The sequence below is a fragment of the Poecilia formosa genome, unplaced genomic scaffold, assembly GCF_000485575.1.
Source record: "Poecilia formosa unplaced genomic scaffold, Poecilia_formosa-5.1.2 Scaffold408, whole genome shotgun sequence".
Lineage (NCBI taxonomy): Eukaryota > Metazoa > Chordata > Actinopteri > Cyprinodontiformes > Poeciliidae > Poecilia > Poecilia formosa.
This window is the reverse complement of record NW_006800347.1, coordinates 88,205-100,998: the sequence shown is the minus strand read 5'-3', so window position 1 is coordinate 100,998 and position 12,794 is coordinate 88,205. Positions and strand designations below refer to the sequence as shown.

The 12,794-nt window shown below is 43.1% G+C and overlaps 2 protein-coding genes across 3 annotated transcripts in view; both read left to right on the top strand.

Annotated features, from left to right (window-relative positions):
• Window positions 1-5,938, top strand: part of LOC103154997 (MAP7 domain-containing protein 1-like) — a 26,323-nt gene extending 20,385 nt beyond the window's left edge. Inside the window, exons 8-16 of the mRNA XM_016663206.1 lie at window positions 67-289; window positions 830-1,217; window positions 1,914-2,172; window positions 2,658-2,838; window positions 3,805-3,909; window positions 3,980-4,030; window positions 4,107-4,161; window positions 5,203-5,400; window positions 5,481-5,938. Coding sequence (XP_016518692.1) covers window positions 67-289; window positions 830-1,217; window positions 1,914-2,172; window positions 2,658-2,838; window positions 3,805-3,909; window positions 3,980-4,030; window positions 4,107-4,161; window positions 5,203-5,400; window positions 5,481-5,491 — 1,471 coding nt within the window. The 3' untranslated portion in view covers window positions 5,492-5,938. The remainder of the gene's footprint in view (window positions 1-66; window positions 290-829; window positions 1,218-1,913; window positions 2,173-2,657; window positions 2,839-3,804; window positions 3,910-3,979; window positions 4,031-4,106; window positions 4,162-5,202; window positions 5,401-5,480) is intronic.
• A 4,541-nt stretch (window positions 5,939-10,479) lies between these two features.
• thrap3b (thyroid hormone receptor associated protein 3b) overlaps window positions 10,480-12,794 on the top strand; it is a 12,942-nt gene continuing 10,627 nt past the window's right edge. For both annotated transcript variants that reach the window (XM_007576465.2, XM_007576464.2), the window contains exon 1: window positions 10,480-10,854. The gene's annotated coding sequence lies outside the window, so the exon portion shown is untranslated. The remainder of the gene's footprint in view (window positions 10,855-12,794) is intronic.

Genomic DNA, 12,794 nt, shown 5'->3' with positions numbered 1-12,794 from the left:
TGTCTCAGTGTGTCTCAGTGTGTCTCAGTGTGTCAGTGTCTCAGTGTGTCTCAGTGTGTGTCTCAGTGTGTGTCTCAGTGTGTCTCAGTGTGTGTCTCAGTGTGTGTCTCAGTGTGTCTCAGTGTGTCAGTGTCTCAGTGTGTCTGACCGTCCCGTTGCCCCCCCAGCCTCCCTCAGCCCGTTCACCAGTGGCTCCCAGCAGCCCCAGAGCTCCGCTGAGCGTTGGCGGGTTTCGTCCTCCAGCACGCCGGACATCACGCAGAGGCAGCGGCGACGCAACTCCACGCCGGTGAGCCGGGGGTCAGAGGTCATTTCTGAAATGTTGAAAGTTCCTGTAGCTGCTGCTTGAATAATTAGAAGCTGCAACTTTCTGAGCAATTAATTCAGAACGGCTGTTGCTATGGTGACACACAAATCCCCATTAAACCGGTGCACATTTACATCTAACCCGTCCCAATAAGCTATTAATCAATTTATCTCATGATTGATTGAGATCAATAATTTCTATTCTGATTATTAAGTTTTTGAAGGACATTTTTGCTAACAGATTTAATAATCTATTTTATTTATGTTTGATTTTTATTTCAGTTTAATTTATTAGTTTTGCTTGTTTTATTTTTGATATATTTAAAATTCTTTCAGTGTGAAGAGTTTATTTCAAAGTTAAATTTTATTAGTCATATTTTACTAGAGAGGTTGAACCTGCATTATTAAATCTTTATCAATATATGAATCGAAAATGGTCTCAAAAACCCAAATTTATTGTTAATCACAATAATTACTGGGTCAATTTATCCGTCCTCTCTGTGCGCGCTGCTGCCCCCTGCAGGTGGATAAGAAGAAGAAGGAGAAGAAGGACAAGGAGAGAGAGAACGAGAAGGAGAAGAACGCGCTCGCCAAGGAGAGAGTGCAGAAGAAGAGACAGATGACATCATCAGCGAGCGCCAGCGTCTCCAGGTCCAGACCGGATCTGGAACGTCTTCCTTCATCCTCCTCTCTGCTCCGTAGCGCCCCCCGGGCCAGGAACCGGCCCCCTTCTCCGGACCCCAGGAGCCGCCCGCTGTCCCCTCTGGTGCCGGCCTCCAAGCCGCCCCCCGGCCAGAAGACGCCCACAGTCACCGCCAAGCCCCGCCCCAAACGGGCCCAGACGCCAGCCAGAGTGCAGCCGCAGACAGTTGCCGCCATTACCGTGGAAACCAGAGAGGAGGAGAAAAACAGTAGGTTGCCACGGCGATATACATTGTAAACACAGATAAGTTAGCAGAACTCAAACTCAGTTTCTAAACTTAAAATCACAAGTTTATCTAATTTTTTTTATTAAACTTTCACATTTTTATTCCATTTTAAAAATATTTCAGTAACAACCATTTAAAGTTTTTAGATATATAAACTCAAACATTTTCATCTTTCAAGACTTCAGTTTTTTTAACAAAACTCAAAAAATAATAAAATGTTTCTATTGTCATTGTTTTAAGAACAGAAAAATAAAATATTCTGACTTTAATCAAAGCACAAAACGTAACGTAAAGTAAAAATGACGGTTATAAAGCTTACCTCTTTGAAAATTGCAAAATATTTTTTTTAAAGAAAAGAGCATTAAGAGAGAACAGTGTGAAAATAAAACCTACAGTTTGAGTTGGATGGACTTAAAAAACACAAATATTTTACACTAACTCGACACTTTTAAGTTTGTAGAATATTTTTAGAGAATATTGAGTTTCTGCCGTTGAATCTAATGAATTCAGTCGATGGTTCGGGTTTACAGTGTCAGGCTGCAGATGGGCTCAGACCGCGAACAGCCAATCAGGGAGCTCAGAGCCTTCCGTGTTTTTACAGGATTCAGACGGACCCGACCAAAGGCTCGCAGAGAGGAGGAGTTTTCCTCTGACATCATTTCCTGTGTTTCTCCTCAGGCTGCAGCGTCGTTCCCGCCATCGTGGTTTCCTCCGCCCCGCTCACGCCTCCGTCCCTCAGCCCGCCCGTCGTAGCGTCGCAGCCTGCTGCTGCCGTCGGGTCCGGGTCCGCCCCGGCTGCGGCGCCGCCCAGCAAGCCGTCGGCCGGTACCAACGACCCGGAGGAGGCGGCGCGCGCTCTGGCAGAGAAACGGCGTCAGGCCCGGGAGCAGCGGGAGCGGGAGGAGCAGGAACGGCTGGAGCAGGAGCGCCGCAACAGGTGAGGATGACATCATTGCAGAGAAGATGACATCAGCAGGTCTGGACTGACCTGGGTGGCGTTCATGCCTGGCTTCAGGAAACTGACTAGGACAGGAAAGGAAAACTATGTTAATGTTACATTTAGTGTTTATCAGCTCATGCTACAAATAGTTAAAATAATATGAAACACTTCATTAACACTCTGCATTTCAAATCCAGATATTTTTTTAACGTTTGCTGCTCCTGTATGGTTAAAATCAGTCACTATGACAACTGATATAATGTAAGCTAATTCCAAATGGTGCTAATGCTAGCAGCTTTGCTACACATACAGCAGCTCAGTAACAATGAAGCATCTAGACGTGACTTGCTGTGTTGGGGCCCAGATGAAAATCTGCCCAGGGCCCCAGAGCGGTTTGGGCCGGCCTTGTCAGAGCGGCTCAGGTCTGACCGGAGATCAGGTTTTATTCCAGCGTTAGCCTGAAACTGCTCTCTGCTCCTCAGACTCCTGCGGGAGGAAGCGGTGGCCCGCGATGCCGAGGAGAGGAGGCGACGCGAAGAGGAGGCGCGCTTCATGGAGGAGCAGCAGCGCCTCCGGGATGAAGCTCAGCGCACCGAGGAAGAGGAGGAGGCGCAGAGGAAGGCCAAGGCCGAGCAGGAGGAGAACGAGAAGCTGCAGAGGCAGGTGGGTCACTGCTGAGGTGCTGCCCCCTGCTGGCTCTGAAAGCTAATGGAGGATGTTTTCCACCAAGAACCACTGAAGGAAACTACACAAAAACTCCTGAAGACACTGAGAGCAACTTCCTTCTTCACCAGATGGAAACAAGATGGAGGCGTCAGATTTTAGTGGCTGGAGGATTTCTCTTTAGTCTTTGGCTAAAGACCAGGAGCCATTTCTGCTGCTAGCGCAGGATGTGGCAAGGCCGTGGTCCTGCAACTTTTGGATGTCTCCCAGGTTGAACCTGCTTCAGTCAAACAGCTGACTCTCCTCCTAAGTGCAGTCAGGTTCTCCAGGTCGTGCTAATGACCTCATTATTTGACTCAGGTGTGTTGAAGCAGGGTCATATCTAAAGGTTGCAGGACACCAGTTGCTCACCCTGTGCTAGCCCTAGGCTAGCATGTTGGTTTTGGTTGTATTTACCCAGAATGCCGTGGCTCGGAGGACCAGAGTTTGATTTCTCCATTTTAATCCAACTCCAGTCCATTTGCCCAGAAAGTCTGGTTTGGTTGGTGAGATGTGAACGCTAGTTGACCTCTGACCTCTGGTCCTCCAAACCTCGGTCTGGGTTCGGTTGAAGTGAACTCTGGTTTGGTTTGAATGTGAATGCCAAGTGGAGCGGAGACCACTACAAAAGCAGGAAGTAAACTACAGTGCAGGGCATTCTGGGAAAATGCAACCAAAGCTAACATGCTAGCCTAGCGTGTGTAGCCAAAGACTAAAGAGAAATCCTCCAACCACTAAAATCTGACGCCGGTGCATCAGGTGTTGATTAAGGATTTAATCTCAGCAGGTTTTTTTGGGAACTTTTCAGAGTTTATGTTTCTGAGCTTCAGCTCAGAGCTGCAGGGGGTAAAAACATGGCAGACTCAGCGTCTGCTGCAGGTTGAGCTGGTCAGAGCGTCTCCTCTGGTTTGTGTCTCTGTCCTGCAGAGAGACGAGGCAGAGGCCAAGGCCCGCGAGGAGGCGGAGCGTCAGCGCGAGGAGAGGGAGAAGCACTTCCTGAAGGAGGAGCAGGAGCGGCTGGAGAGGAAGAAGGTGAGGGAAAGTTCATGTAGTCACGGCGCGGCGCTGTGAGCGGTGAGCTGATGTGATCTGGTGTTGGCAGCGCCTGGAGGAGATCATGAAGCGGACACGCAGGAGCGACGCCGGAGAAAAGGTTGGTGTGATCCGCCCCGAGTCGCCGCTTGTTGTTGAGGCGTAAAAACACAACGCTGCTGTTGTTCCGTCCTCAGAAGGACGTCAGAGCGCCGCCGCAGGTCAACGGCTCCGAGCCCAACAAAGGTCACGGTAAGGTCGTTGCATGACACCGCGTTGCAGGAAGATTCCTCCTTGTTTGGTTTCCGAAACAAAAAAAACAAAACTGAACTCAACAAATCAAAATTAACCTGGTAAAGATCAGCAGCTGGAAGCAAACAGTATCTTACCTCCAACTGCAACAAAACGATACAGAAACTGGTAAACACTTCTCAGGATTAGATTAAATCCACAATAAAAACAGTAAAAATGATTAATAAACGACCAAAAACGAAACACAATCAATCACAATAAGCAATAGTTTGACTGAAAACTAAAACTTTAGTCTTACATTTCCTGGATTTTTAAAAACTCACTAAAATAAACCAAAAACACAAAATGCAGTAAATACAGAGAAATACTTTATTTAGTAAAAGTAATGGAAGCAAAATAAGATATTACTAACATGATCATAAAGAAACAAACATTCATTATATAAAAAATATATATGTGAAAAATATATATATCAGTGTGACATATGGCAAGACGAGTTTATTTTTATATCACAGCAAAGATCAGAAACACAAAAAGAAAAATATTCAGGTTATTCGAGTTTCAACTGAATAATTTTACAGCTGAAACCTTAAACAAGAAAACAGTGAAATGTTCAAGCTGACGTCATAAAACATGTTTATTAAATATTATACGCCATTTTAGGTGTTTCAGGTCAAATAGGAAATTTATTAAAAAACAGTAAAATAAAAAGCTGCATTTATTTCTGCCATCTGTATTTCGGCTTAAAAATAAACTGAAGCTTTTCTCCACTATGTTGATAAAATACATAAAATGCATAGTTTCTATAAATATGTTGTTTTTATAAACATATGAACTTTGTTACGACATTTATGAAGTTTACCTTCAACTAAAGGGATTTTACAATAATTTTTTCATTATAGTATATCAATATTATTAGTCAATAATAATAAATGATCAAAAATAAAAAATAATTTATAAATAATAGTAATAAATAATTTTATTAATAATAAAAGTATAATTATGAATAATTAATAGTAATAATAATAAATGATGTCTCTGCAGCTGCTGCCCCCCTGCTGGGCCCCGGGCCCCCGGCCCCTTGCCCCCCCCTGACCGGCCCTGTGGCCGTTAATGGCGTCCAGCCCGCTTCGCATCAGAACGGCGTCTCGGCCAACGGCGAGCTGGAGCGCCGTGCCTTTGAGGGGGCGGAGCCTTACCTGAGGAAGGCGGGCGCCATGAAGCCGCAGCATGTGGCAGGTAGCCAATCAGAGCGCAGCTTTCACCAGGTGAAAGAAAAAGTGAACAAACTCATTATCCTGTCTGCTGTCTACCTGCAGAGGTTCTGTGAATCGCCATGGAGACCGCCTGTAGGCCACGCCCCTCAGACCAGCAGAGTGCCAAAAATGGAGGAACTGAAACTTTAAAACTTTGCGTCACTTCCTGTTCCAGCGCTGAACCCGGAGAGGTTTTCCTTCCTGCTGCAGCCGAGACGGAACGGCTGCAGCTGATTGGCCGAAACCCGATGAAACGGCTGCAGCTGATTGGCCGAAACCCGACGGAACGGCTGCAGCTGATTGGCCAGCTTGCCCCTCCTGATCTGACCCTGGAGCAGCGACAGTGACTCCTGTTATTATTCTGCTGTTGTTCCTGTCTTCTTCAGTTCTACTGTGTGTGTGTGTGTGTGTGTGCGCGCGAGTGTGTGTGATTTTGTCGTTATTTAAGCCGCTCCTGTAAATGTCAAACTGGCGGCTGCTTCCTGTTCAGGACAAATAAAGGTTTAAGGAAACGGAGCAAAGCTGCCTGCTTCTGGTCTCACGTCACGTCATTATGACGTCATCATGATGATGTCATCATGTTCCAGGTGGTTCTGAAGCAGAGCTGCTCCTTATTCTGATGGTCAGCAGGAAACCCAGCTGGTCGATCATGCACGGGGCGACAGTGGAGAGGACACAGGAAGGAACCTCCAGCAGAACCAGAACCAGGATCAGAGTTTAGAGCAGACAGAACCAGAACCACAGAACCAGGTGCAGCTTCATCAACTGATGTGTTAAATATTTTTATAATAACAAATAATAACTGATGCTAATGATGATTCTTACTGACGGATTTAGCAGTTTTCAGTTTTTACTGGAATAAATTAGTTGAATTTCCACAACAGAGCGAAGCAGAAAAAATCAGAAATATAATTTCAGATATTTTCATCAGATTGGAAACAAACTTTTCTTTATTTTAAAACCTGACAATAGAAATAAAATGGTGGTTCCACAGATAATCAGAAAAGAAGTCGGGTGACATCAGAGGTTCTGGTCAGTTTTACTCAGCCAGCCGGAGAAGTTTCAGAATCCCAGACCACAGGGAGAACCTGAAGGCAGCAGCAGATCAGCTGATTGGCTCCTCCATGATGACGTCACACTCTGATTATAAAACATTCCCCCGATTAAATATTAAAGATCGTTTTACAGTCGTGCTATTTAGCTGTAGTGTAATGAAACCTCCAGCAGGTGGCAGCACCAGCCTGTTTGGATGTTGACGGGTTTTTTCTACAGAGAAATCCTCCAGAACTGTTATAGAACCGCAGATCGTCTTCAGTCAGAAGCTTCTTCAGAACCGCTGTGATACATACTGCTACAGGAGAGATCCTTCTGTTCCGCAGCAAAAACTCTTCACAGGAAATAATATGAATTACAGCAATATTTAAATTAAATTCTCTTTGGGATCAATAAATTTTTAATAAGTGTTCAGCAGTGCTTTGACACAAAAAGCAAAGTTTGCGGAAGTTTAAGTTTTAAAGTTTTATAATGCATTTATTAAGACATAGATGCAGTAAATGTTTTAGTTTTTATTCCTGAACTTATAATTTTGTTTGTAGACCAACAGAACCACAGCAGAACCGAAAACATTCGACCTGAAAAGTCCAGAACCTGAAAACGATTCTTTACTGAAGCAAACAACGTTAACTTATTTTACTACCGTTAATTTACAAAAATGAAACACTGACAAAGAAATTTGTGTTTTTAATTGAAAACTAAAAATGAACGGATCCGACCAGAACCGGAGACGCTGCTTCCTGTTTAACAGTGAGCTGTGTTTGCATCGTTCATGGAAATCCGCTGATCCCATCTTCACTCTGACAGGAAACATTTGCATGATTTTCAGGAATACGAGTCAATAAATCCTCAGAGTCCATTCAGTCCAGAGCCGCTGATAAACCGGCTGGAAGAGAACAATCCACCATAAATAAATTCAGTTTATCATAAATAACAAAGCGGGTTTAGTCGCTGATCTGACCTAACACTGGATGCGGTTTGTGATGTTTTCTCCTTTCAGGTTCTTGGTTGTGTTTCATGAAGCTGCAGCAGCTGAAGGATTCACTCCTCTTCCTCCTCCAGGTGAGGTCATGGTGACCTCTGACCTCATTCAGAAAGCAGGCGCTGCAGACGTTTTAATGCTTGGAGGCAAACAGCTAAAAGCCTCAGCTTCATTCAAAACGTTTCCAGAAAGCAACACGTTGCTCAACGTGCTCAGGTTTCCCTCAGAGGCTGCAGCTCTGAACAGCTCAGCAGCCACAGACAAAACTTCCTGTCATGTTAATCATTCATTCAGAAATGTTGCCGTTTTGAACTAAAAATTTAGTTAGCATGAAAAATCTTTAATTTGAAGCATGTAGCTCCAAGCTACATATTTCGCAAGCAAGTTTATTTAGCCTGCTAACAATTATTTAGCTTGCTAAATGAATATTTAATTAGTAAGCTAAATATTTAGCTCCACCTAAATATTAAGTTAGCAAGTTTCAAGATAAATATTTAACTTCAAACTAAGTATTTAGTTTGCTAACTACATTTTTAGTTTGAAACCTGACATTTATAAGTAAATGAATATCACTGTGATAAATAAACCATATTGTTTTCTCTTATGACAGACTAAATAACCCAAGTCACTGCTTTAGTTTTTCACTGGAACCAGACTGTTCCTCCCAGGCTCCTGTCTTCCAGCAGAGTCTTCCTCTTTGTGCATTGAAGAGACTTCAGACAAAATAAATCAGATTCTTCTTTACTTTCCTCCTTGCAGCCTCAGAAACGCTGCGGTGGCGGCTGATGAAACCAGAGCTGGAGGAGATCTGATCATCAGTGTCTTTATTTCCACCGGTTGGAGCTGCGCTGCATTAACGCCTCATAAGAGCCGCATGTGGCCTCCCATTGTGCTGGAAGGAGGATCTGCTGCAGTTAATTTTAACCTCGGCATGAACAACTGGCTGCAGAGGACAGCAGGAGGAGTTAAATGTTTCAGCAGAAGGTCAAAGGGGAGCTGGGGGCCGAGGCGGGACGATCGGGCGACAGAAGTTCCTCTAAAGCTGCCACCATGTGGGGAAAGTTAAAGAAACAGGATTATGTGTCTTCCAGGCACACAGAGATGTTTTATTTTATAATCCAGTGACTATGATACTTCCAGTTGTTACAAAATGCTATTTATATTAAGTCTGACCTAAAAAAAATTTGACTTCCTGATTTAACTCCTTGAAATTGAAGCTCCGCCTCCAGGAAGTCATCCCAACATGGCTCCTCTATTAAACTTTAACGTTTTTCCCAGCGTAGCTCTGAGCAGCTGTTTCTATTATGAGCTCAGCAGCTGTTTGCTAATTGCTGCTGGCTAGTCTGAAGGAGCTGAGGGGGGAGGAGCTGTGCCTCGAAGGCGGTGCTAGGGCCACCCAGATGAATAGTTGCCATGGAAATTAAAGGATTTCTCCAACATGAAAGAACCCTAACCCTATTTATTTTACATGATACTGGCCCTTTAAAAGAAGGAGTGGGCGGGGCTTAGAGGGAGAGGAAACAGAAAAATCATTTGGAGGGTTATTTCCATAATCGGAGGTCAGGATCAGAAAACCTGATCTGCTCCTGCAGCTTCCATCAGTGATCAGCTCAGATTTTCAGAGCAGATTCAGCTTGACATGAAAAGCTTAATCAAAATAATTCAAAATAAAGGTCTTCCTGACATGCAGGAAGACCTTAATAAATGCAATAAAGCTGATTAAAAAAAGTCAGAAAAGCCGTTCATCGTTTCAACCAGACAGCCATTTGTAATCCATGTAATCCATGGGGGGGGGCGCAGAAAATGTTTGGAAACCACTGGTTTAAACTGTAAACCTGCAGGAAAAGGATGCAGATCAATCATTGATTGGATGTTTCCATGGAGATGCAGGTCAATAACTTTTACTGTCTGCTTGAACAGAAACAATAATTACATTTTTATAGTTAATTATTGTACCAACAGTATCACTGTCAGAGATGAAGTCTTTAATCAATAATTTAAATGAAATAACCAGAAATGATTTTAGGAAGTAGATAGAAATGAATTTCTAAATGAGCCAAACTGACTGACAAACATTCGCAGGCTGGTGAATCTTCCGTGTGTTGCAGGTTGAAGCTGATGGAGACGTTGCTGGTGGATTTTTCTGGCATCGTCCTGCAGGTCTGTCATTAGTTTCAGGATCATTTTAGCTGAATCTCTGAGCTCTCTGCAGGTTTCTGTCACTGTTAAAACAGAAATGTATAGTAAAACAGTAGAAAACAGCTTACATAAAGTTTATAAATATGAAATAGTTACTCCTGCTGGTTTAGATTTTTGTTTTTGGATCTGAGCTTTTGAAAAACAAAAAGTTTATTCCCTTAATCAGGATGGAACTAAATTGATATTAAATGAGTCTCAGTTATTTTGACCTTTAATAACAGACTGCTGCATCGCAGGCGCACAAAAGAGATTTATAGGAGATCCTTCCTCTCATCCGGTCAGACTAATCATCACTGCAACAAAATCAATAAATACATACATGGTTACATGTTGGCATTTTTAAAACCCATTATTCTGTTTTTGCTATTTGTTTGAAATAACATCTCTGCTGTTACTGAATATCTGTTTCTTTGTACTGATACATTGTACTGTAAATAGCCAGTTGTCTTCTTAGTGTTCAATACACACATTAAGCATTTAAAAAAGTCACCCCGTCAGGATATTTTTTCTGTTTCTGTTAACTTAAGGGCATTTTTTGTTTCATTTATTATCTTTTACAATACTGTTAATCTTAATATTTTACCCCACTTAATATTTTTAACACATTTTTAATCTTTTGTCTAAATATTTTGATGCTGCTGTTAAAGCTGAATTTCCCCTCTGTAGGACAATAAAGGTTATCTCTATTTTACTTTAGTTTCTGCTTCTTTTGACCTTACTGTTGTTTATCAGACTAATTTAGCTCTGTGACCTCCGGGGTGTTTGGCACTAAAATGTCTCCGGTCTCTTTCTTCCCGCTCTGTTTGTGTTTCAGGCTGCGCTCACACAAAGTCTCGCGTGAGTTGGCCAGACCGCCTGTTACCGTCAGCTAGCGTCAGCTCGCTGTTTCGAAGCCGTTGAACTTCGCTGCGACCAGAACCGAGCTTTTTGCTACAATTTCCCAGTAGATACAACGTTTGGTTTATGTTTATGGGCCGTAACACAGCAGTAGACCTCCGGGTTTCCTGTTTTTACCTTCGGCTGTTTATCGGGGCTGCCAACGGCTAACCCGACAGCAGCTAGCCTGTTAGCATCGTTAGCTTCAGCTGCAGAGGAACCAGGAAGGAGGCGGTGGAGCTGCAGGCGTTTGGGCCCGAACCTTCCGCAGCTCCCCAGAATTCTCATCCGGATCAACAGAACCAGAACATCCGCAGAAGGATAAAGGTAGAGCGAGTCTATTTTCTAGCCGGGCGAGCAGCTGGTTAAATTCAGAACCTGGTTAACATTGATCGGTTTAACGGTTAAAGGTTCGGCCGCGGAGATAAACAGAACTCCTTGGGGTGGATCTGGTTAATTTAATCTGGATTTGCTGGGATTTCAGTTTTCATTATGGAACATTTTCCAGACTTCCTGTTTCAATGTGGAAAAACTGGACGTTTGAACTGGTTTCAGGTTCTTTTCTGAGCCAGTTTAGGTTCCTGGATCAGAACCGAAAGTTCTGACCCAAAACTACTTACAATTGCTGGCCTGGGTTGATGAATATTCTGACATTTTTATAGTTGAGAACAAAGTCAGTTAATCTGATAGTCCTGTTGTTATGCCTAAACTTAATACGGTAATGCGTTTTGCTTCCTGTGTATGAACCGTTTATATGAAGACTTTCTGCCTTTAGCCTTGCTGGCTTTCAAATATGATCATTTTTGGTTAAAGCTAGTTGTAAATACTGACTTGCGGACTATCTGGTTCTGGTAAATGAAGCAGTTTTAACCAAAATCTAAACAATAATCTTCATTTCTGTCTGGAATGAAGGAAATAATGTTAAAGCTGATCAGGATCGCCCAACATGATCACAGTTTTATGGATCCAATAATCCAGAACTGGATCAGAATATAATCAGATTGAAGGTGAGATTATATTTCTAATTTCTGTTCACCATTTGGTTGGATTATCTTAGTTTGATCTGGTTTAAAATTGATCAGAATATAAACATAGACTCTGAATCTCTTTGGAAAAGGAGGAAATTCAAGATGGATCCTGCCACAGATCACTGAGTGGAGCTCAGAGAGGCGGTTCTGTTGGTTCTGTTGGGTCGGGTGTCCGTCTCCAGACTCTAGGAGCTGCATGTTCTGATCATAAAGCAGTTTTAGATCCAACATGGCAGATCTGACGATGAAATGGAAAAATCCTGAAGTGCTGCCTGTAAACCTGTGCAGCACTAACAGTCATTAATTTGTAGTTATTTTGTATTTTATACAAAATAAAATACAAAATACTCTGTAATTAGCAGATGTTTAAATTAGCATCATATGACCTTTTATTTTCATGAAATTAAAACATCTTCCTTCTCCTGTGTGCTGTATGTAAATATGGTCTCAGGACTGACGACAGAAACCGCCGTCTACTTGGTACATAGCAACTGTTGCTAGGCAGACCTAAAACAGAGGAACAATGCAGGCGGAGGCCGGTTTATGGGTCGCTAAGGAAGACGAAGATGCAGCAGCGGTTTGGTGTCATTCACAGGAGGAACGCTACTTCCTGTTCCTCCTTGCTACTTCCTTTTCCTCCCTGCTACTTCCTTTTCCTCCCTGCTACTTCCTTTTCCTCCCTGCTACTTCCTGTTCCTCCCTGCTACTTCCTTTTCCTCCCCGCTACTTCCTGTTCCTCCCCGCTACTTCCTTTTCCTCCCCGCTACTTCCTTTTCCTCCCCGCTACTTCCTGTTCCTCCCTGCTACTTCCTGTTCCTCCCTGCTACTTCCTGTTCCTCCCTGCTACTTCCTTTTCCTCCCTGCTCCGGGTCGGATGTAAAGAGGTTTCCATTTGGTTTTTAAATATCACAAAAAATTGTTGAATGTGAAATGGCAGCTTGATGATTACATTGATTAAATAATTAATCTCATGAATCGATTATTGAAATAATTGTCAACGAATTGAGTCATTTATTAAGTGTCAACTGGAATACACAGATTATTTCTTTTACTTGGAAATTGAATTCAATTATTTTAGTTGCATTTTATTAATCTGCATAATGCCACTTTTTTATCCTAATAGATTTCTATATGAGACCGTTCCAAAAGCAGCGTGCAGCGCAGCGTGCAGCGCAGCGTGCAGCGCAGCGTGCAGCGCAGCGTGCAGCGCAGCGCAGCGTGCAGCGCAGCGCAGCGTGC